Here is a 24368-nt window from a genome sequence, read left to right on the forward strand (position 1 = left end):
TTTCAGTCTTATTACAAGTTATTCCCTTTTACACATTTTACAATCCACTTAAACAGGCCTTCTTGTTATTTTTTCACACAAGACTAACTTTTCATCGGCTGTGTCTCCCAACCTCCCACACTCGCCTTCCTGTAATGTACCTTCCCCTTACCTCTACTTCTTTTAATCCCTAGTTTCTTTAAAGACTTAGCTCAAGCACTACTTTCTCTTAGAAATAATTTTGTACTTATTTTGTATGTACATAAACATATGCATGTGTGTATATGTTCACATATATGTTATTTGCCTAGATTGAATTTAAATTCCTTGAGTGCATTATTTTTTTTTTATCTTTCTATCTCCAATGTCTTTCACAGTTCTGAGCATATATTAGGTGCTTAATGAATGCCTATTGAGTAACTGATGATTGTAGCATATTTTATACACCCTTCTTTAGAACTTTTTCTTTCATTTCCTTTCACTTACAAGTTGTCTTTCTACTTTTGGATCTCATAAAGTTTGTCATAAAATTTCATTATACCCTTGACTAAAGCTATAACTTATTTTGCTAGGAAGGTGAGCCCAAATAATAAAGATTTTTTTCCAGCTAAGTATAAATTTTGAAAAACATTGCATATGGGACTGATAAGAGTCTCATATTTATTTTTTAAAGCTTAATCTATCCAAGTTTGGAGAAGCTTATCTCTGGACAGTTGGCAACTAGTAGATACCTTTTATTTTATTTTATTTTTTGGTCACAACTCACAAAGATCATATATCAAAGTCAAGGATGGTTATTATTTTTGACAGTTGAACGAGTACCAATACTGGTGAAATCTTGCATCTTTGAAATATGAAATAGTTTCACTTCAATTTGAATGGAATCCAAGATGGAGTCCAAATTCAATTAAAGGTAATTCATGAGAAATGAATTAATATTATATTATGTCCAGATTCATGTATTCTTTTTTTGATGTCATTGTTAAGAATTAATGGGATCCCATTTAATAGCCAGAAAGTGTATTTTGTGGGTATCAGTAAAATAAGAACAGTATAATTAGATTTTTTTTTAATACAGCAGCAAACCTTATTTTGGAAATCACTGTGCCATAAAGCTCCAGAAAGCACAAGAGAGCAAAACTCAAAGAGCAACTTACAAAGAACTTATTCACTAATATAATATGATGGAATTCTTTGGCAGATATTGAAAGTATCCTTTCTCTTTGAATTTTCTATACTAGGTCATCATGACAGAAAAATTTCAGTGGTAACTGCTTAAGTAAGCAGAGTTTGGAGGAAAAACTGGTATATACATAACCCCATGAGCTGTTAACAGATAATTATTTGGAAGAAATTTCCAAGCCCCATCAAGAGGAAAGAAGCAGAGAAATTCTGACTTATATGGATTTAGAGAGAGAGAGAGAGAGATCTTGAAAGAGAAGGATTAGCACATCTCCTGGTACTGTGTCATGTGTCTTGTGCAGAGGCTGAGGGAAGGCAGGATCTGTCAGATTGGACTGTTATGCAGGGACCTCAACTCCAGGGTTGCACTGGAGTCAAGTCAAGTGATTGCACAGATCCTGAGGGAGGGCATCTTACTGGTTTGTAACCTCAAGTATGTGAGTTAAAAAACTTGTTATATATATATGATGTTACATTACCCTAAGGGCTTGTGAGGTGGTGAATGTGGGGGCAGTAAAGACAAGGGCATTATCCAGGTTTGATATTATTTCCATACACACAATTTTACTATGTCTCTCTAGGCTTGCATATGGCTTGATGCATTTACTCAACTCCAAGACATACTTCTAAAAAGCCCCTCTACACTTTACCTTTCTGAGCCTTGGTCTTATGAGAGCCTTACTTGAATGCTGCAAACAAAAACTCTGAAACAAAAATCAGTGTTCCTGGAAGGTTACTTGTTACAATTTTTGCAGACCTATCTTAACTTTTGCACTGCTAGTACAGGTACTCTAGATTAAAAATAAAACGAAGCATCTTGCATAAGTCTAAAAATATGATGTGTATGAATTTCATCCTGCCCTATGATATTATGGTTGATTATGTTGATATCGGCATAATAACAATTATTATGATTATGGTTGGTTGTTTTTTGATTAGTTTGATATTAAATATTACTCAAGATGTCTTTATTTTTCAAATCTTTAAAATAACTAGTCTGTTTAATTTGGCATGGAAAAACTATAAATATGACAATACAAATAGGATTTTCATAAAATCATATTTTACCATAAGCAAAATATTAATATTCTTACTACCTAATTTTACTAATACATTTACCTACCTGACAGGCATCTATTCTTCCTTTTAAGAATCCAGCACACAGCATCCCATTTGTTATGGCTCCATCATATACCTCCTTTTCATTGCATGTGGCATTATCTATAATTTTCATTATTCCTTTTTGGAGAATATTAGGACTTGATCCTAAAGGAAGAAAATAATACATGTTTTATTCAAGTCAATGCCAACCTCTGGTGTTTCAATATACTTATGTACATATTCACAATTTATGGACTCTTTAATTTTATTATTATATTTATATTATATATATTATATTTTAATACTTTTTTGTTTCACTTTTTGGTGATGAAGAAAGTCTTACTTTGAGAAATAATCAATGTCTAAAGTACTATGTTGTTTTCATTTCTTAAAATTTTGGTACTTTTTTTCCTTACTGTATTTTTATTCATGTCTCAGCAATTCTTATCCAATATGTTAATCATTCTTGACTTCAACTCACATTTATATTCCCAGGATTTAAGACAGGTTCTAGCATATGATAAGCATTTCAATGATCGTTTGATGACCTTTTAATTTTTGTATGGATTCCTACTTCTCTGAGAAGGTCCTGTAGTATTCAACCAGCACAATATTACCTTCAAACAAATATCTGGTTGATTTTGCCATCTGTGGGCAATACGTTTTTTTATTTGGGACTTTTCACGGTCAACCTTTTATTATCAAGGTAAATGCCTGTCTCCTTTTATTTGGGACTGATTGATACTCAAGAGAAATGCTAAACAATATTTTTATTATTGTTTATAATATATAACAATATAATATTATTTTTGTGTTTGTGTCTATCAAATCATCTTATATTCTTAATGTATAAGATTAGTCTTGCTGGTAGACAGTTTTTAAGAATATTTATTCCATTGAGTCTAATTCTTTATTTGGGATATTTAACATGGTAAGATTTGGTGTCTTCCACAGCTCTCAATTGTGCAACAATGACAATGTAATGTATTAGAAAATTATATATATGTATATATATGCTAGTATTATATATTTATATATGCTAGATTTATAGATTTAATAGATGAAACAAATGGACATATTTGATTTTCAAATCAATAGATAAATAAATGTTTTAAAGTATATAATATGGCTAAGGTACTGTACTAGCTGTTGAGAATACAGAGATGGAGAGAAGAACAGTATCTATCTTCTCCCAAGAGGCTTAAAATCAATTAGCTTTTCCCTCAGAGGTCACTAATAATCTCTTTTAAAATATTTTCACTATTTTTATTGATACCTTTTGTTTTTATATAACCTTTTCTCAATATACCCATTTCACTACCCTATGCATCCAGAAATTTCTCATGACAATGACTAATGAACTCTTGATTTTTAAGTTTGGTGACCTGTCAGTCCTTTTTATTTTTTTGATCTGCTCAGCATTTACTACTTCTGACTCTCTCCTCTTCCTGTATTATTATATTTTATCTTAGCTTCTATGATGCAACTATCTCATAATTCTCTAATGCTTACTGCTATTTCTCAGTCCCTATTAATGATTTATCATTGTCTTTCTGTCCCACACATATAGGTCCTCCAAATCTCCATCTTTGGTCTTCTCTATATAATTTTTTCTTAGTGATTTCAAAGGTTTAGCCAATATTTTTGATGCATCCTGTCTGTGTCTGTGTCTGTGTCTGTCTCTCTGGGTCTGTCTCTGGGTCTTTTTCTCTCTGTCTCTGTCCCTCTCTGGGTCTCCCCTTCCTTCCTTCTCTCTTTCCTTTTCCCTCCCTCTCCTCCTCCCTCCCTCCCTCTCTCTTTTATAGGTGAGTCACAAACTAGTAAATATTTCAGGCTGAATTTGAACTCAGCTATCTTTGTCTCTGTCTCTCTTTTTTCCATTTTCTCTTAGCTCAAATACCTATTTCCAATTGCTTGTTGGACATCTCTATCTTGATGTCCTACTAGAATGCCAAATTCATCTTGTTTAAGACTAAAGTCATCATCTTCTGCCCTAAAACCTAAACTTGTCATTTCTGTTGATGTCACCATTACCTTCAGAATCTCATAGTCAGCCTAGGTCTCTATTCAATCAATTGTCAAGCCTATGTTGATTCTACCCTTATCATTTCTTTAACATTTGTCCCCTACTTTCCATTCCTAGTTTTATAAACCTAGATAACTTCCTCTGCCTTGGACTATTATAATCATCTTCTAAATGGTTTTCTCTCTAGTCTATCCTTCATAAAGCTGGCTTTCCTAAGGCACAAGTTTGTTCATATTTAGTGATTCTCAATTTAGTGGCATTTAACTTTCCCATGCTGGGGCTCCACACTTCTTTTCAGCAGTATTTAAATTTATTATCTTTCATATTTTTATGTTTTAGCTAAATCAAATGATTAATTATTCCTTACTCTTTATTTTCTATTTCCTATCGACATAGATGAGACCACAAAAGAAAACAAGATGTTTCATTGATGCCTTTTGTTTTAATATTAGTCATTTCTGGATTAAAAACAAAAAACAAAAGAGAAAAAAGACTCTCCCCCCACAACATTGGCTCTTCCCTTTGGAGAAAGACAAATAAGCAAACAAAAGTAAGCAATATAGTGTTGACAGATGGGCAATATGCTGCCATAGTAGTCCCACTCCAATCACTTGTACAGATCATGTATATGATTACCTATGTTTGGAGGGCCACATCTCTGCCTGTTGAAATCCTTTTTCACTCACATTCACTCATCTTACTTCAAATCTTTAGCATCTCAACTATTTGCAGTGGCCTCCTCATTGGTCTCCCTACCTTCAGTTTTTTTCCTCTCTGCAATCCATTCTTCACAGTGCTACCAAGTTGATGTTCCTAAAGCACAAATCTGATCAGGTCATTTCTTTACTCAGGAAGCTCCCTATGACATTGAAGATAAAAGACAAACTTCTCTATTTAACTTTCAAAAAAAAATTTTTTTGTTTGTTTTTACCATTGGGCTCTATCCTACGTTTGCATAATTATTGCGTATATTATGTTTATGTGTTCTATATTCTAGTTAACTGGCTTACTTGTTTCTGGCACAGGGTGTTTCATCTCCTTTCCCCATGCCTTTGCACAAGCTGTTCTTTTTGCCTAGCATGTACTCACTCTTCATGCTTGCCCTCTAGTAGTATTAGCTTCCTTCAAAATTCAGGTTACTGCCATCTCTTATATTGGACTTTTGCTTATTCTCTCATTTATTAGTACTTTTCTTTATGAAAATTATTCTTGCTCTCTCTGACTCTGTCTCTATCAGTCTCTTCTCTCTATATATATTTATATCTCTATATATTTATACTATATACACATATAGGAGGCAATAGAGTTTAAGTGACTTATCAGGGTCACACAGCTAGTAAATGTGAAGTGTTTGAGGCTGATGTGAACTCAAATCCTTCTGACTTTAGAACAGATGCTCTATCCACTGTACTGCCTCACTGTCCCTTCTGTATTTGTTTTGTATTTAATTATCTGTGTACTTGGTTTTTTAATTTAGTAAAATATATGCTCCTTAAGGTCAGATAGTGTTTTAATTTTGCTTTTGCATTCTTGGAACCTAGTGTAGTACTTGGCACATCCTATATATGTCCAACATTTATTTGTTGAAAGAATAATTTGTAAGTGCCATCTATATGCTAGGTAGCAAACTAGTTGCTAAAGACACAAAGACAAAAATTAAACATTAATTCCTTAAGGTGCTCATATTTTATCTGGAGAAAAAACACATGCACACATGTGACTCTAAAGTATACATATATATTAAATACAAAGGAATTTTACTGGAGGAGGGACTAGTCTTAAGGACTTTAACACAAGTTTCCAGAAGGAAGAGGTGGTCCTTAACAAGTTTTCCTGACTCCAAATTCTACTGCCTAAATCTTAGAAAATCGACCAGGTAAGGAACAGTTAAATGACTTGCCTAGACTATGTCCAAAGCAAGATTTGAACTATGGTTTTCCTGACTCCAAGTCCAATGCTTATACTTAAAGACAATCCTAGGGCACTGAGTGGTTAAGTGGTTTGCCACTGAGTAGTTAAGTGGTTCTAGATCATCCTTTCTCCAAATCATTGAATCAAATAATTATGTGCATGTGCGTGTGCATGTGTGCATGTATGTATCTGATGCTGTTTGATATTCCTTATGTCCAACATATTGTAATTATCTTCTTCAAGAAAGTATTCATAAAATATAAGTGTTAAGTTTCTAAATAACCTAAAATCTTTGATTTCTTTCATTTCTTAATCCTGAATCATATTTTCTAACATATTTTTGAGAGATTACTCTTTGACTTCTTTCACATTAAAGTGATAAAGTTTCAATGTATGTGCTCTTTTGAGGATTTTGTCAAGCCCTGTCTTCATAGACTTTCTTTAATTTATCATTTAGAATAGATTTGGGGGCATATAATTTAACTGTCTTCACATATTCTGTTTGGAATATGAGTCAGTATCCAAAAAATTAGTTTTGCTTGTTGCTTTTTGGGTCATTTGTTTCATGATTCCCAAATTTAGGCCCCTTTGGCCAGCCTTCTGGTGATGAGTCTTTTTGTCTTTATTCTCTCAAACAAATTGGTCAGCAGCACCATACTCGAAGGCTTTTTAGTTTAAACTTGCCAGAATCTATGCTGTGCTGGAGTAGCTTTTGAAAATCTATTGTCATCCACACACACTTCAATGAAACATCAGAGTAGAAACTTGTGAAGATTTATGCATAACTAAATGGATTATGGTAGTAATATGATCGAATATATGGCAATATTATGGATTATAAGGTTGAGAGTATGGAAAGACTTGCTAGGAATCTGACAACAGGTCAAGTACCCAGAAATAAGGATATGCAATAGGGTGCTTGTGCTAAGAGGACAGAAAAGAGGATAGACGCCAGAAATTTTCCAGTGGTATGAGTCACAGGACTTGGTAAATGATCAGATATAAATGAGAAGGAAGACTTTCATTTAACACCAAGTTAGAAAATGGAATACTGGAAGAACAGTAGAACCACTGGCAGAAATATTGTTGTAGCCAAGTCTAGATTTCAGGTGTCTTGACTCCTCATACAGGGCCCTTTCTACTACACCTGGAATCTTGTTTTCTGTTAGTTCCTTATCTTAGAGCTTTTGAGTGAAGACAGAACATTTAAAGGCTAGCTTCACATGTAGGTAATTCAAGTATCCTATAATTTGAGAAAAACTATCCAGAGGGAACTTTGCCGAAAAATAGTTTTCCTACTAGTCAAGATGCCTGATGTTCCTACCCTCAGCATGATCCAGGGAGGGGTAATGCTATAAAACACTATTTTTATCAAGAATTATTATTATTAATATATATTATATATGTTATTATTAGCAACAAGATTACCAGATTTTATTTTAAGTTATGAAAAAAGGAAGTATAGTATGAATAAGTACTTTCTCCTATATAGTATTTGCTCTAGAATAGGTTGGAACAGTAGCTGTTCTAATAGTAACCCCAAGCTGGCCATTGGAAGAAAGAAAAAGAAATTCAGGGAAAGGGCTGTAGGCTAAAACACCAACTTTCCTAATTAAAAAAATTTTTCTTAGGAAAAGCAGTTATAGAAACAGTTTCTTTGTTATAGAGATCTAGTTAAAATGTAAGGTCAGCTATAATTTCTATGCAATCTTTAAAGTCTGTGAAAATCTGATTTACTGGACTCAGCCTTTTGGAAACTTTTTTTTTATGCACAGAAGCCTGGAAATAGAAGCAAAGCATAAAGAGAAAAGTGACAAAGTGTAGGGAAAGGTCAGAGGTAGAAATTCCACAGGTTCAATCAGAACTCAGCAGATACCTGGCAGCAAAGGCACATTCAAATTTTTTTTTTTTTTTTTTTTTTTGCTTTGTCTGAGGCATGGACAAAATTTATAGAGGGTGTAAAATGTGGATATGTTGTAATTATCTTCAGTTTAGGCAACACCCATGTTGATGGAATCACCTTAAATCTATTCAGGATGTGTAAGGTGGTATCACTTGGCTCAAGGTGCTGTGAACTCATAAACATCATTTAAAAATCTTATTTATAGCTACTATGAAATAGAAGGAGCACTAAAGAACTTACCATCAGTTTTTAATGATCCCCATCCTGTGACTACCACATCAGAATCTGGAGGAAAATTGTAATTTTCTTCTGGAAGACAAATTTTTCGAATATTGGTTGCATACAGTACTGGTTGGGATAGATTTATAATGGCAATGTCATAGTCGTGATCTGGATAGTGATACTTTTCATGAACGATAATGTTTTTCACACTTCGCTTCTGTTTTGGCTCACTTAAAAGGAATCCAAAGGTCACACTCCATTCTTGAGGATCGTTGGCCCTAAAACAACAATAAAAATACCAAAAAGATGGACTACTTTTAAAAGTTATAAACCCAGAAGTATAAACTATATTGAATAGTAAGTAGTTTTATATAAATTCAAAGGCCGTAGTTACCAGGGTAAGAACTCACAAGGTGGCATAGTGAACAGAGTGCCAAGCCTGGAGTCAGGAAGACTCATCTTTCTGAGTTCAATTCTGGCTTCAGATAGATATTAGCTGTGTGAGCTTGGGCCCTTCTTGTCTCAGTACCCCATATGTAAGATGAGCAGGAGAAGGAAATGGCAAATCATTCCAGTATCTTTGTCATGAAAATCCCAAATGGGGCCATAAAGAGTTGGACACCACTGAAATGATGAATAACAACAACAAAACTAAAAATATTTTGTACAAACTAAAGCAGTATAGCTAAATTTAGAAGGGAAACAAATAACTAGGAAAAAGTCTTGCTTTTCTCAGATAAGAGTGTCATTTCCAAGGTTTATGAGCAATTGATTCAAATTTATAAAACTAACCATTCTCCAAACTGATAAATGGTCAAAGAATATGAAGAGGCAGTATTCTAAAGAAGTAATCCAAACTATCAATAGCTACACAATAAATTACACAGATCAAAAATAATTAGAAAAATACAAATTAAATAAATTCTGAGGTACCATCTCATACTCTTCGGATTGGCAAGTTTACAAAAACGAAAATGACAAATGTTGGAAACTGACAAATAATATGGGGAAAATAGGCATATTAATGAATTTGGTTGATGGATTGGTGAATTGGTCCAGTAATTCTGGAAAGCAATTTGGAACTATGCCCAGCACAGCCATGCTTCTGTCTCTGAACTTCACTGTCGTGTTGCCAAGAGAGCATATTTTCCCCTTCTTCTGTTAGCTCTCTTTCATGTGTCTTTCATCATAAGAATGTAACCTTCTTGATGGATATAACTTTTTAAAATTTATTTGTATCACCAGTATAGTGTCCGGTACAAGGTAAGCACTTAATATATGATTATTGACTTGAATCTGATTTGGTAATGTCACTCCTGGTTCTATACTCTGAAAAGATAAAAAAAAAAAAAAAAAAAAAAAAAAGCAAGCAGCCCTTTTGCATTGGCAAAGAAATGAAAACTAAGGGGATACTCAATAATTGGAGATTAAGTAAATTATCTGAATAAATGAAATACTATTATGCTATAAAAATGGTAAAAGGAAGGGTTCAGTGAAACCTGAGAATTCTTGTATAAACTGATTTAGAATGAAGTGAGCAAAACCAGGAGAACAATTTATAAAAACATTGTCAAGACAAAGAATTTCCAAAATTTAAAAACTCTGTTCAATAAAATAATCAACCGATTCCAGAAGAACAATGATATAACACACTATATAATTCTTGACAGATGATGGACTTAATTGAAAATTAATAGTATATAGTTTTGGATGCGGCCAGAATTGAAATTGGTTTTCTTGACTATACATATTTCTTACAAGGTTTTTGTTTTTATTTGTATTTTTTTTCAATGAGGGAAAGTGAGGTGTGAAGGAGATAATGGTCTATATTGATCATTGTTAAGTGAAAAACTGATAAATTTATAATTTGCCTTAAAAATAATCTCCAGTTGAAATTTAAGAATTTCTCTAGTGATCACAGGTAATAGAAAAGAACAATTATGCATAAAATATAGTAAGAAAGGGCTAAATGTGTAATATAATTGAGAGAACACTAAATTTCACCTCATATCTTAGTTCTCTTACTAGAAAAGTGACTTTGGGCAAGTCACTTAATCTCTTTGATTCCTCATCTAAAAAAATTATGTGGTTGGACTTAAGATCTGTTCTACTCTACCATTTTATAATTCTATTTTTGAAGAAGTTTTTTTTATTTAACTTATGAATGAAAGCTCAAAGCTATAAAAATCATCATAGAACAACTAAAGGCAAAACTTAAAAAATAAAAATTGTTGTAAAAGTTTAAAAAGCAACTACAGCATAACTTCTTACCCTATTTTAAAAATGGTTACTCAACTCTTGAGCAAATAAGCTCAGTATACAGAATTTAGTGTGGAGTTGTGGAAAGAAATACTCAGTTTCAAGTTGCAGTTAGAAGAAGGAATCCCTGTCCTTGATATCTGAAAACCTGGATTTGAATCCAGGTTTGGCCACTTATTACTTGAGTGACCTTACTTAAATCACTACTTCTTTGAGCCCTAGTTTTCTCAAGTGTAAAGGGAAGAGGCTAGGGTAAATGACTTTTGAGCTTTCTTTTAGTTCTAAATTCTTTCTGTAAGACCACATAAGCTACAAAACACAAAAGAAATCTAAGCTCTGTGTGTGTGTGTGTGTGTGTGTGTATGTGTATACACATGTATTTATATAATATACAGACAGACATATATATGCACACATAAACACATATTTAGAAACATACACACACACACACACACACACACACACACACACACACACATATATATATGTATATATAATACAGCTTGGTCTTTTTCACATCTCCTCCAGAAGCCTTTCCCCATTTTCCTTTAGAAGTATGTGCTGATCTTCCGATGCTACTTTAGATAAGTTGCTAGACCTGCTTCACCTGTTCCTCTCTGGTTCCACATCACTAATCGCCTATTGTCCAACGGGATGTCTTGTAGTCGTCTTAGACTCAACATATCCAAGAGAAAACATTATTATCTTCCCAAATCACTCCCTCTTCCTAATTTTCTTTTTTCTGTTGAGGGCGCTACCATCTTTTCAGTTTCCAAGGTTAATTATCTTGGACTCATCTTTGGCTCTTCCTTTCCCATCATTTGTATCTATCTAACCAGTTGCTAAATCTTCTTAATTGTAACTCCTCAGTACTTTTCAAATCCATTTCTTTTTCTCTATTCATAGTCACTACCCTAGGTCAGGCCCTCATTCCTAATAACCTCCTGATTTTTTTACCTTGAGTTTTTCCCTTCCAAGTGATCCTCTTTACAGAGACCAAGTTAATATCTTGACATCTTATCATGTCAGTCCCCTGACCAACAAGTTCTAGTATCTCTCAATTATATCAATAATAAAATAAAAATTCCTCTGTTGGAACCTACCTTTTTCATAGCTTTTAAACTTCTCCTTCAATTAATTACTCCATGTTTCAGCTAAATGGTCTACTTGGCTATTCTCCATTCTTGCCATCCCATTTTCTGTCTCTGTGTCTGAATACAGGCTATTTATTCTCTGCCTGGAAAGGAATCCTGCTCATGTCTGCCCTAAGAATCCCTAGCTTTCTTCAAAGTTTTGCTTCGATGCTGCTTCTAACATGGACCCTATTGTGATCTCTTCCCCATCTCCAGGAGCTAATACTCTCCCTTCTGGAAATCACAGCTCTTAGTACTTAATAGTTACTAAGTGCTTGTGAGATGAATGAATGGACCCATGGAGACTAGACCTATCTGTAGTATAATAATATCCTTGAACTTACGTACCATGGCTTGTGTACCTTGAATGGCTTTAGAGTCTTTATAGTAGCTCATACTTACTTTACAAAGCAGTGTGCAGCAGTGAGAAGCCAGTTGTTACTAATTAGAGTGGCCCCACATCTGTGAATATTATTCTGTTGCAGACTGGCTTGCCAGGGCCATTCCCCTTCCACACTATCCAAGCCTCCAGTTACTTTGTTGCCAGGAGACTTCATTTTTCGTCTTCCACAACCTGTTCAAAGAGGTTAATAAGCTTGTTTACATTTGAAGACAGAAGCAAATTTCTCCCAATAGATATAATGTCTTGGTATATGCTTGTGTTATTATATTAAACCATTTACAGTGAAATCTGTTCCTTAAACGGCTGATGAAACATCAAAGTCTTGCAGAGGTTAGCTATGCTTATTTCAGACTTGGGATTTTCCAATAATTCAAGTTCATTAATTTTTAGTTAAAAAAAAGAACAATATTTGTTTCTATTTTGGGAATGTAGCTTCACAGCAAATCAGGTTAAGGGGTGGATAAGATATGGGATGATATAATCAGAAGTAATTTCACATAAATGAAGTTTTACTTCTCTGGATTCCTTTTGCTTATATGAGTCATAAGAAGTCTCTGACTCTTTTTGACTGGTCAGCAATAGGTCTAAGTCAAGTCCCAACTTGGTCATTGAGTCTTGATTGACTCAAAGTGAATGTAAATAGCAATGATTTCGCTTTTGGTCAGGAATACTCCCCAGATTTATTATTATTATTATTTTTTTGGAGGCTCAGGTCTCCCGCTGCATCCAGGGCCCGCTCCAGTTGTCCTGATCATGGCCATTGGATGCAGCTGGCTTTAGTGGAGAATGTGAAGCTGGTGACCTTGCCCAGCCCTCCCTTACTTAAATCCACTTCATTTGTGTGTCATGGCATCCCTTCCCTGATGTCCTTGAACTCTTTGAAAATGAAGTGTGAACAACATAAGAAAATGATTAAGAAGGGAGCAATGTTTAGTTGCCTAGACACTCACTTTACAATACAGAATTTAAGAAAATTTAAATCAGCTTTAAAAGATATAACTATGAAAATGCTTTCACAAACCCCATTTTCAAAATTGAATTATATTTGCATCAAGGTTGGGCTTGATTGGCCTAATTTGATCCCAAGAAGTATGATTTCAAGTTTGACAGCATTAAGCTCCTTCTGTAGTAATGGGAAAGACAAAAATAGTTCTCCTTTTCTTTTAATCTATTTAATTACCTCCTCTATATAACCCAATCTTTTTTGGATACTATTAAGCTATCATTTATTGGTGATAGTCATCAGTAATATGAGGTAACCAGGTAGCCATGGAGCAACTAGATAGAGTAGTGAAGTAGTGCAATGCTAGATTTAGATACAAGAAGACCTGAATTTGAATTCTGAATCAGATAATTATTAGCTGTGTGAGCCTGGGCAAGTCATTTATCTTCCTTTAGTCTCAGTTTCTTTATCTGTAAAGTGGGGATAATAAGAAAACAGCCTCAGAGGGTGGTCATGATGATCAAATAAGATTTATTTAATGATATTTAATTTATCATATAAATTTAATTTATTTAAGATAATTAATGTACTCTATCAATACTAGCTATTATCACTAATTGAATTTATAGTACAATGTAGAAGCCATCTCCAGTTAAAAGAGTCTGGGACTACTGGTTTCAATCTATGTAAGGAAGGTATATCAGATCTAAAATAAAAATGTAGAAAATGGCATTTGTCTCTAGGGATGTGTTTTTGGGCTAACCTTGAGGTAATTTTAGGTGATGGCTTGTTGTGTGGGGCAATATTTTAACTATACATAGCTGAATACTTTTATAATGCATCCACAGGTATGCTTCTTTAGGTTGGGCTGGGCAAGAGTAATAGGCTACAGAATATAACATATTTCTTCAAGGTTTTCATCCAGTCCTCTTGTTTTACTTTAATATAATTAGGTTTCTATCTTTCTCCTTTTGATTACATTATAGTATAACCTATACCTGAGGTTTGGAAGATGTCTTGTATGTTGGAATTCTATAAGTGAAGCCTAGTTTTAGTTGCTCATTTTGAGCGACAAGATTTTCTCCTTTGACTCAATGATTAGAATTCCTTTCTCCCCCTCTTCCACTCCTTTATCACTGATGCTTACAAAACCTAATACCAAGCTCCATGGTTTAATGATGGTTCCTCCCTATCTCCTCCCTTCTTTGTTTGGACAATCCTTACAGGAAATTGGCTTTTGCTCAACTTTTTGTAGGGAGACCATAAAAATAAAGCTACTTCTCTGCTAGGAGGAACAACCTCAGGCAACCCCACTTCCTGGTTTCTCCCTTGCTCAAGAGCTCTGAGATAATTAATTTCCTTGGATCAGCCTTGAACTGCATTCTTCTTTTACTCATCTCTGTTCTGTCTATTAATCTTTTTGTTATTGTCAATGAATTTCTTCTGAATCTTCTTTTATTATATTTATTTCTTAAAGTGAATTGCTACCAGGAACTGAGTAGAGATGGCACCTGCAATTGTCCTTAGCATATTTTCTAAGTCTCCCTTGATTTAGATGCTTTAGAGACATGTTTACTTGTTACAACATTATCTTTTGAAAGGACACATATGAAGGGAAAAGATGGTGGATTGCAGGCAACTTTCTCAATATTCTCCAAGCAACTTTAAAATAATGCTTCAAAAAAAATTTTGAGTGGCAGAACCAGCAAAAGGTCAGCATAAGGCATTTTGCTGGCTTAAGAAGACTTAGAAGGTTGTCAGGAAAAGTTTGAGACACTGGGGTGGAAACCTATCTGAATCTCGCACATGTGAAGTCAGCAGGCAGAAAGAGAAAGGGAGTCAGACAACTGGTCAGAAAGAGATTATAAGGAACCCTTTGTTGGCACTGGTTGGTAACTCTGTTGCCCATATGCAGTTGGGTCACAGTTTTAGGAGAAGAGTGCTGAAGGCTAATCACAAGAGAACAGAGGCTTGTTCACAGTTCTAAGGCACAGAGAGTGCTAGAGCTGCTAGCTGTAAGGAGACCTTCCTGATTAAAGATCAGAATGCAGGCCAAGAGAGCAGTGACTATACCTCTGCCAGAATCACACCACCTTAGAAGCACCAAAAACTTGCAGACCCCCAGAACTAGCTCTGAAAACAGTAGCACATAAAAACTTGAGCTTGGGACATTGCCTTCCTAACTCCAGGTGAACAGAGCCCAAATTTAACACAAAGTTCAAAATCAAAACATAGGCTGAAAAAATGAGTAATCCATAACAACAAAACATAATTTGACTATAAAGAGCTCCTACAGTGGCAGAGAAGACAAAGATATATACTCAGAAGATAACTATGTGAAAACAACTATGAGCAAAGCCTCAAAGAAAAATTCTAATTGGACATAAGCCCAACAAGAATTCCTAGAAGAATTAAAGAATGATATGAGTGCTAGAAGAAATATTGGGGAAAAATGAGAAGGGTGCAAGAAAGTTACAAAAAAGAGAATTAATAGATTAATAAAAGAGGCACAAAAGTCCTGAAGAAAATAATACCTTAAAAACATTGACCTAATGGTAAAAGAAGCACAAAAATTCATTGAAGAAACAAAATTGGCCAAATGGAAAAAGAGGTACAAAATCTCATATTGAAATAATTCTTTAAAAGTTCGAAGTGTTATATTTTAATATATTTAACATCTACTGGTCATCCTGCCATTTAGGGGAGGGGGGGGTAAGAGGCGAAAAATTGGAACAAGAGGTTTGGCAATTGTTAATGCTGTAAAGTTACCCATGTATATATCCTGTAAATTAAAGGCTATTAAATAAAAAAAAAAAAATAAAAAAATAAAAAAAAATAAAAAAATAAAAAAAGAGAAAAAAAAAAAGTTCGAAGTGGACAAATTGGGAGAAAATGACTTCATAAGACATCAAGAAAGAATAAAAAAAACCCCAAAAGAATGAAAGATATAGAAGAGAATGTGACATCCCATTGGAAAATCAGTTGATCTGAAAAATAGATTAAGGATAGATAGTTTAGGAATTATTGGACTACCTGAGAGCCATGAAAGCATATATCTTAAGTATCTCAAGAAATTATCAAGGAAAAGTGATGTGACATACTCTCTTTCTCTGTCAGGAAGAAACCCAAATGGCTATTATTGGATATAACAAATTCCCAGCTTATCCTGTTTGAGGATGGGAAGTTAGAGTTTATTATTAATTCATCCATCCTATCTTCAATCTAGTTAGCATCTTTAAAGACAATCACAACAATCTTTGAGACAGCCTTGATGGGAACTTAGCTGTCCCAGAGTGTCTTATTACCATAAGTTAGGACAATCATAATGTAAACTCTATCAACCTCATTGCGTACAAAAAAGTTAGCTTTCTTAGACTATCTTGACTGACATATTTTTAGACAAGTCTAGGACCTGGGTTGCCAGGTGCATTCCATCTAGCTCTTTGACCCTCTTGAATTCAAGCCTTTATGCCTGGGAAACCCCCAAGGATATATTTCCCCTATAAAAGATCTGGTTTTGATGAAAATCTTTGCTAAGTTCTTTTCAGGATTATCCCCACTATAAGGTTACTTTCTCTTCCTTCTCAGTGCCTTCTTTCTCTCTAATAGAGTCTTTCTCCTTCTTATAAGCTAATTCTGTTTAGTCTATGTTTCCCAAATATAGTTCATATTTGCCATTCCTGGGGTCTCTTGTATCTCTTCATTTTATCTGTAACCTATTCCCCTAAATAAATTTACCTTTTGCTAATAGAAAGAGATTGGCTATTGTGAATTTGTCACTTATTTAATTTGAATTAGGAATTGCTACCCTGACCCCACTAAAAGTACCTTGATTTATTGAGGTCAGAAGATAAAAATCAAAAGAATATACCATTTCCATCTTGAAAGAGCTCTCCAAATGTAAACTCCCAAGAATATTATAATAAAATTTCAGAGTTCCCATGACAAAGAGAAAAATACTTCAAGCAGTCTTAAAGAAGCAATTCATATATTGTGGAGCCACAATTAGAATCACACAGGATTTAGTTACTTCCACCTTAAAGGCATGGAGTACTTGAAATATGTTATTCCAGAAGGCAAATGAGCTATGATTACAATAATCACCTTCAACAAAAATGAACATAATTCTTCAGGAAGAAAATGGATATTTAATAATATAGAGGGCTTTCAGCATTTCTGATGAAAAGATAAAACTGAATAGAAAAAATTGAAGTTCAAATGGCAAATTTAAGAGAAGAATTAAAAGGTAAACTATAAAAGGTAAAATAAAAGAGTAATCTTAAAAATCTCAATAAAGTTAAACTATTTACATTCAATTATGGGGAAATGATACAGTTTCCAAATATTATCATTATTAGGACAGTTAAAGAAGTTTATATAGAGAGAGAGCTTGGGGGTAAGTTGATTATGTTAAAATGATCTCCTCCCCACTCCCAAAAAGAAAGAAAAATGAAATGGTGTTAAAGGAGGATTGACTGGGAGATGGGGGAAGGAAGAGGTAGAATGGAGATTATTTTTTTGTATAAAAAAAAGCATGCAAGAAATAGTGTCTACATTGGAGATGAAAAATATGGTGGTGGTGGTAAATTCCTCTCATCGGAATTGGTTCAAAGAGGGAAGATTATGTCTACATACTTAATTGTTTATAGAAATACAACTTATTCAGTAAGGGAATAGGAGGGGAATGGGATAAGAGAGAAGGAGAGGATAATAAAAGGAAAGGATAGATTAAAGGAAGCAGTGGTCAGAAGCAAAACAAATTTTTGAGGGACAGGATAAAAAGAGAAGGATAAATAGAGGTAAATGGGATGATCAGAAATACATAATTATTATCATAATTGTGAATGTGAATGGAATTAACTGACCCACCAAACAGAAGCAGATAGAAGAATGGATTAAAAAACAGAATCCAACAATATATTGTTATAAGAAATACACTTGGAAGAGAAAGACATACACATAGAGTTAAAATAATTGGAGCAGCAACTATATATTTCAGTTGAACTAAAAAACATCATAGGAGTGGTAATCATGATCTCAGACAAAACAAAAATGAAAATAGACAATTAAAAAAGATAACCAGGGAAACAGCATTTTGCTAAAAGGTACTATAGACAATGAAGTAATAGCAAAAATTTTTACAGCAAGATTCTCTGATAAAAACCTCATTTCTCAGATATATACTGAATGTAGAACTGAGTTTAACTTATAAAAATAAGAGTCTTTTGCCAATTTATAAATGGTCTTAGGACATAGTCTTCAGAAGAAGAAATCAAAGCTATCTATAGTCTTATAAAAAGTGTTCTGAATCATTGATTAAAGAAAGGAAAATTAAAATAACTCTGAGGTGCCATTTTATACCTTTCAAAAATGACAAATGTTGGGGGACATGAGGGAAAAATAGTTACACTAATGAACTAGTAGTGTAATGAACTGGTCCAACCATTGTGGAAACCAGAACTAGGGCCAGAGGTTATAACACTATATATATCCTTTGACTCAGTGATATACTTTGTCTGTATCTGAAAGATATCGAAGAAATCAAAAGGGGACCTATATGTACAAACTATTTGTAGCATTTATTTTTGTGGTAGCAAAGGATTGGTATCGAGGGGATGCTCATCAATTGGGAAATGGCTGAACTCAAGATGTATCAAATTGTGATAGAATACCATTGTGCTGTGAGAAATGATTAGGCAGATAGTTTCAGAAAAACATGATAAGACCTATATGAACTGACTTGGCAAAGTGAAGTGAGAAAACCTAGAATATTACTGGGCACAGTAACAACAATGTTGTAATGATGATCAGCAGTGAAAGACTTGATTACTCTGATCAATAAAACGATCCAATTCCAAAGCATTCATGATGAAAGAATGCTATATTATATACTTTTAGAGAGAAAAAACTGATGAACTCAGTGTAAATTAAAGTATATTTTTCTCACTTGATCTTTTTTTTTGCTTTTAAAAATATGGCTAATATGGAAATGTGTTTTGCATGATTTCACATGTATAATTGCCTTCTCATTGGGTGGAGAAAGGTATTGGAGGGAGGAAGAGAATTTGAAGTTCAAAATTTAAAAAGAATGAATGTTAGATTATAACAATAAATTTTTTAAAAAGTGAATCATGTAGTTCAGGAGGTAAAATAAATCCTAAGTGCACTTATATAATTACTGTTTATATTTTTTCAGGAATAATAAAAATTACAGGTACTTCAATTTTTTAAAAAGGACATATATATATGTATATACACACATACACATATACATACATGTAATATCTATATACATATATATATGTATATATACTATATACATGTATAGTGTATATGTATATATGTGCATGTGTGTATATATCTATAAATATATCTATGATGGATCAGTTTCCTCCATGATGTAGAATACAAAAAAAAAACATACAAAATATGTTTTTGAGGAAGTTTTGAGCTGTTCTCTTTCTTTTTTTCTTGATCTCTCTATATAGTTGTTGAGATAGATATAACAGAGATATTTTCCTTTTCCCATTTAGTCTTTTTTTTTTTGACTTTCTGATTAATTTAGTCATATTCTATTCATAATTTACCTAAAGATAACTAGCTTTATTTAAAAATTAAAGCATTATATACTTGATTGAGATCTGAACATGTAACCAGGAAGAGCTGTGTCAAATCTGTCCACAGACACCTATTGCTCTGGTAAACATTTTATTTCTCTGTGCTTTAGTTTCTTTATCTATTAAATGAGGGGCTTCGACTTAATGATCGTTAAGGTTCATTCTAAGCAAGAATCTATGGTTCTTTGGAGTTTGTCCTATAATGCCTAAATTTACTTTTTTATGATTTCTTCACTTTGCTTCTGCTTCTGTTCTTGTGGATCAATCAGAACAAACTGATTCTCCAGATAGCTCTTTGAGTCCTTGAACCCAGATATTGTATCCTGATTCTCTTACTGACTTCACTTTACTCTTCTGTAAGCTAAATATCCCCTGTTCCTTCTGCTGATCCATTTCTGATTTTAACTCAAGACATTAATATTCTTATTGTCCTCATCTGGCTGATTTTAACTTAAGGCACATTACTATTCTTATTGTCCTCAACTGGAATCTCTCAAGTTTATAGATATTAATAGCCTGCTTAAATCACAAGGCTCAGAACTGAGCATAATTATTTAGATACTGTCTGAGTACCTGAGTATTGCCAGAGTACAATATTTTTCTTGTTACCACCTAACAATTTTGACTCAATTTTGACTCAACAATTTTGCAATTGCCTAAAACGTTCAGATCTTTTTCAGAAAAAAAGAACCCTGTTGTTTAATCATGCTTTTCCCCTCTTATATTTGTGAAGTTAATTTTTTGGATTCAAGTGTGAAACTTTACATTTATTCTTATTGAATTTAATTTATTACATACAACTCTGATCTCTGACCTGCCAAGGTATTTTTGCTTCCTGACTATGTTAACCAATGTATTAACTACCTACCTCACCTTTGTGTCATTTGCAAATCTGATGAGCATGCCATTTATACTATTATCTAAATCAGTGATAAAATATTAAAAGTCCAGGACCAAACATAGATTTCTAAGATACTCCATTGGAGACTTGCTACAAAATTGGCCCTAGATAACCCTGATTCTTCTGATCTTCCTTAGTAATTCTGTCAAAAAATAGAAATAAGGTTATTCTACTATGAATTGTTCTTACAAAAGCGATGCTAATTCAAATTATTGCTTCTTTTTCTAAATGTTTGTTAACTATCTTTTTAGTGTCTCAGAATCTTGTTAGGCATTGAAACCAAGCTCCCCAATCTGCAGTTAACTCCATTGTCTTCCCTTTTTAATAAATAATGTCTTTAGTCTTGGAGTACTTCTGTCTTTCTCCACAGTCTTTCAGATTTGCCTGACAGGGATTCAGTAACCCATACTATGCACCAGTTCTTCCAAAGCCTTAAGAAATACAAAGCTAGTATCTTCTCTGGCTCCTGAATTGAATGTGGTGGTGGCTGCACTTATTTTAAAGTTTAAGTAAAGTCGATGTCTCCTGGTTTTGAGGGTTGACTATCCTCAACAAGTGGCATTGTCTAGTCAGTTTTCTAAGCACTGAGGATTTTTTTTCCTCTTAGTGGCTTACTCCTTCCGAAGTGGGAACTCTGTGGAAAAGATTTCCCAAGAGAAGACCACTGGTGGAAGAATAAGGATGATATTTTAGCTACTTACCTAAATGCCTGCATGTGTGTGTGTGTGTGTGTGTGTGTGTGTGTGTTTATGTTTGTTTCTCCACATTTTAAACATTTAGGACTTGAATATTACCAGGAGAAGTAGTAGTGATGTATTGATACCTTCCTATAGTCTTACCCTCCAAATTATTCCACCTAGTTTTGCCTTCTTAAATGCCAATTTCTCATCTTAAAATTATCCAAATGCAAAAATACTCTACCTTTAAATAGTTTTACATTAAATATAGGATAAAATTCCACTTCCCATACTGACTTAAAAACAAGTCTATCAATATAACACCTGTGGGACATAGCACTTGATTCTCAGATTATAGATCCTTTGGTCTCCAGGAAATTAGGTTTTATATTACATTATCCATTAATTATCAAACTTACACATATTGAGAAGATTTTCTGCTGGCTCCATATCAATATCTAAAAAAAAAGAAAAAAAAGTTAGTAAGGTATGACAAAATTTAGTTGGATGGGTTTCTCTCATTTATAGGAAATACTATGTCAAAATTTCATTATCCTATCTAATCTCCCCAAATTCCCAAATTTCTTCTTTTATCTCTGAAAGACTGACATTCCAAGACATTCTTCTTCTGCTATTGGTGGGATGCTCATTTGTTGCGAATTGCTGCTTTCTACTACTATTATTGCAGCCTGAGCTAAGATATCTCTTCCAGACCCTGTTTGCTCAGTGTTGCTTACCTTGATGGGAAAAAGATTTTAAAATCATCATTTAAAAGTTTTCAGGCCATTTACAAATATTACTTTTTTTCTCTAAATATAAGATCCTAGCCACAGTGACTAAAGAGACAATGTTACTCCTTTGGAATTTAGTCCTCCACATAATTACTCCTGCTTTTCTTTCCAGTATTTATTATACAATACTTTCCTTCATATGCTCTTTATTTCATATTCAGGCATAGCATCCTTCTTGTTATTCCCCATATGCAATATTAAATATCATTTTTGTAACTCTTTAAAAATGATATCCCTTGAGTTTTCTTCCGGACTTAGCAATACCTCTTATTGTATGGCTGCTGTGATGTGAATGGATATGAAACAGAACAGATTAGCCAACATTTTAATGTTATTTGCTTTCATCACGATTGATGCAAAATCAAAGGTAACAGAACTTGGGAATCAGGGAAACTTGATTTCAAATATCACCTCAAATACTTACTGCCTATGTAACCTTGGACATATCATTTAAAATCTCTATACTACCTCAGTTTCCTTATCTGAAAAATGAGGGGTTAATAATTTTGAAAGTTCCTTCTGTTTCTAAATCTAGGATTCTATTGTCCTGGGATATTCTAGCTCTATTATTTCAATCTCTGATATGTTTTATGAGAAAAGTGGAACTAGTACTCAAGAAAGGTTGGGAAAAACATCTTTGACTATACATAGAAAAGAAATCTGTTCTTGAAGAAATACAAATTTAATTGTAATTAACAGTGGAATTAATTTTAAGCTATCTCAAAAAATCCTAAAATTCCAAAAGAATAGAAAAGGGCACAGGCATAATTACAATAAATAGTGGCCAAGAAGACATCATTATTTATTTACCCTTTGTGTTCTATAAAATATTGAGATGGTTTAGGCCATCTCTAAAGCAGAGAATAGCAGGCAGGCTTTGCAAACAATTCTCTACTGTAGATCACATTTTCACAGTCACACAATTATCTGAAAAGTGTTGTGAATTCAGTATCTTGATGTGTTTATACTTTGTATTTTTTTTAAAAAGGCTCTTCTTAAAAAAGATATCTCTTATGCATTAGTCAAAATCGCTCACATAGGAATCCTTTATAGATTAAATTGCAGAGATATTTTCATATGTATGTATGTCTGTATATAGATCTGTATCTAAAAATCTACCTATAATTAACTTCCTTCCTTCCTTCATTCCATCCTTCCTTCCTTCCTTCCTTCCTTTCTTTCTTTCATACTTCTTTCCTTCTTTCCTCCCTCCCTCCCTTCCTCCCTCCCTTCTTCCTTCCCTCCCTCCTTTTCTTCCTTCTTTCTTCCCTCCCTCCCTCCGTCCCTCCCTCCTTTTCTTCCTTCCTTCTTCCCTTTCTCCCTTCCTTCCTCTCTCCCTCCCTCTACCTCCCTCCCTCTCTTCCTTCCTTCCTTCCTTCCTTCCTTCCTGAAAACCAAGAAATTAAAAAGCATCTTGGTCAGGGAAGTAGAAACAAAATACAATATGTAACAGGAAAAATATGAGTGGTAATGAAAGACATCATAGCTTATGGAACCACAATATCATCTATATAGAAATGGATGAAAACTTAAAGATCATCATAGTGCAATCCCTCAATGAATGGATGAAGAAATTGACATCAGCAAAAGGGAAGTTATTTGTTTGTGTTTTAATAATAAGATTATTGGACAACTTCCTTTAGAAGTCATTTATGTTGTAATATTCAAGAGTAGGCTCTATTTTCATTATTGCTATCATGTACCTAGATCTGACCATAATAACTAGCATATAGGAGTTGCCTAAAAAATCAACTTGATCTGGACATAATTGCACATGCCTGTGATCTTAACCACTAGGGTGGCTAAGGCAAGGAAATATCTTGAGTTTTAAAGTTCTGAACTACAGAAGGATGTGTCAACTAAGTGTCTGTGCTAAAGTGCATTAATATGATAATCCCTGTGGGAGTGAGGAGCTACTAGTTTGCCTAAGAAAGGGGGTCACTCTAGGTCAGACATAGAGCCTAAGTGAGGTTAAGGGGACTCATTCTTTTAAAAAATTACTATCTTGTCCAGATTATGACAATAAATTGGTTAGGTAGCCCATTGAATTACTTTGTTAATATGTGTATTTGGGACAATTATGATAGTAGAACAACAAGCAATTTCAAAACTCAATAGGAAGAGAAATGAATGGATCACATTTTGCACATGACATGGTATTTTTAATAGTCCCAGTCTCCTCCTTTATGCAAGAACACATCATTTTAATATTAATATTCTCCCTGTGATTCTGTATGCAACAAATCATAGATTTGTCTCTTCAGAGTTAAATTAGAGGGTGCAATAGAGCTGTAAATAGGCTATAGTTTATTATTAGTGA

At 33.7% G+C, this 24368-nt stretch overlaps 1 protein-coding gene across 1 annotated transcript in view; it reads right to left on the reverse strand.

The window, feature by feature from the left end:
- LOC100918409 (transmembrane protease serine 11C-like) overlaps positions 1–24368 on the reverse strand; it is a 75717-nt gene that overhangs the window by 11855 nt on the left and 39494 nt on the right. The window contains exons 5-7 of the mRNA XM_031942780.1: positions 12119–12290; positions 8343–8602; positions 2285–2427 (exon numbers count right to left, since the gene is read on the reverse strand). Coding sequence (XP_031798640.1) covers positions 2285–2427; positions 8343–8602; positions 12119–12290 — 575 coding nt within the window. The remainder of the gene's footprint in view (positions 1–2284; positions 2428–8342; positions 8603–12118; positions 12291–24368) is intronic.

Source organism: Sarcophilus harrisii, chromosome 6 (genome assembly GCF_902635505.1).
Source record: "Sarcophilus harrisii chromosome 6, mSarHar1.11, whole genome shotgun sequence".
NCBI lineage: Eukaryota > Metazoa > Chordata > Mammalia > Dasyuromorphia > Dasyuridae > Sarcophilus > Sarcophilus harrisii.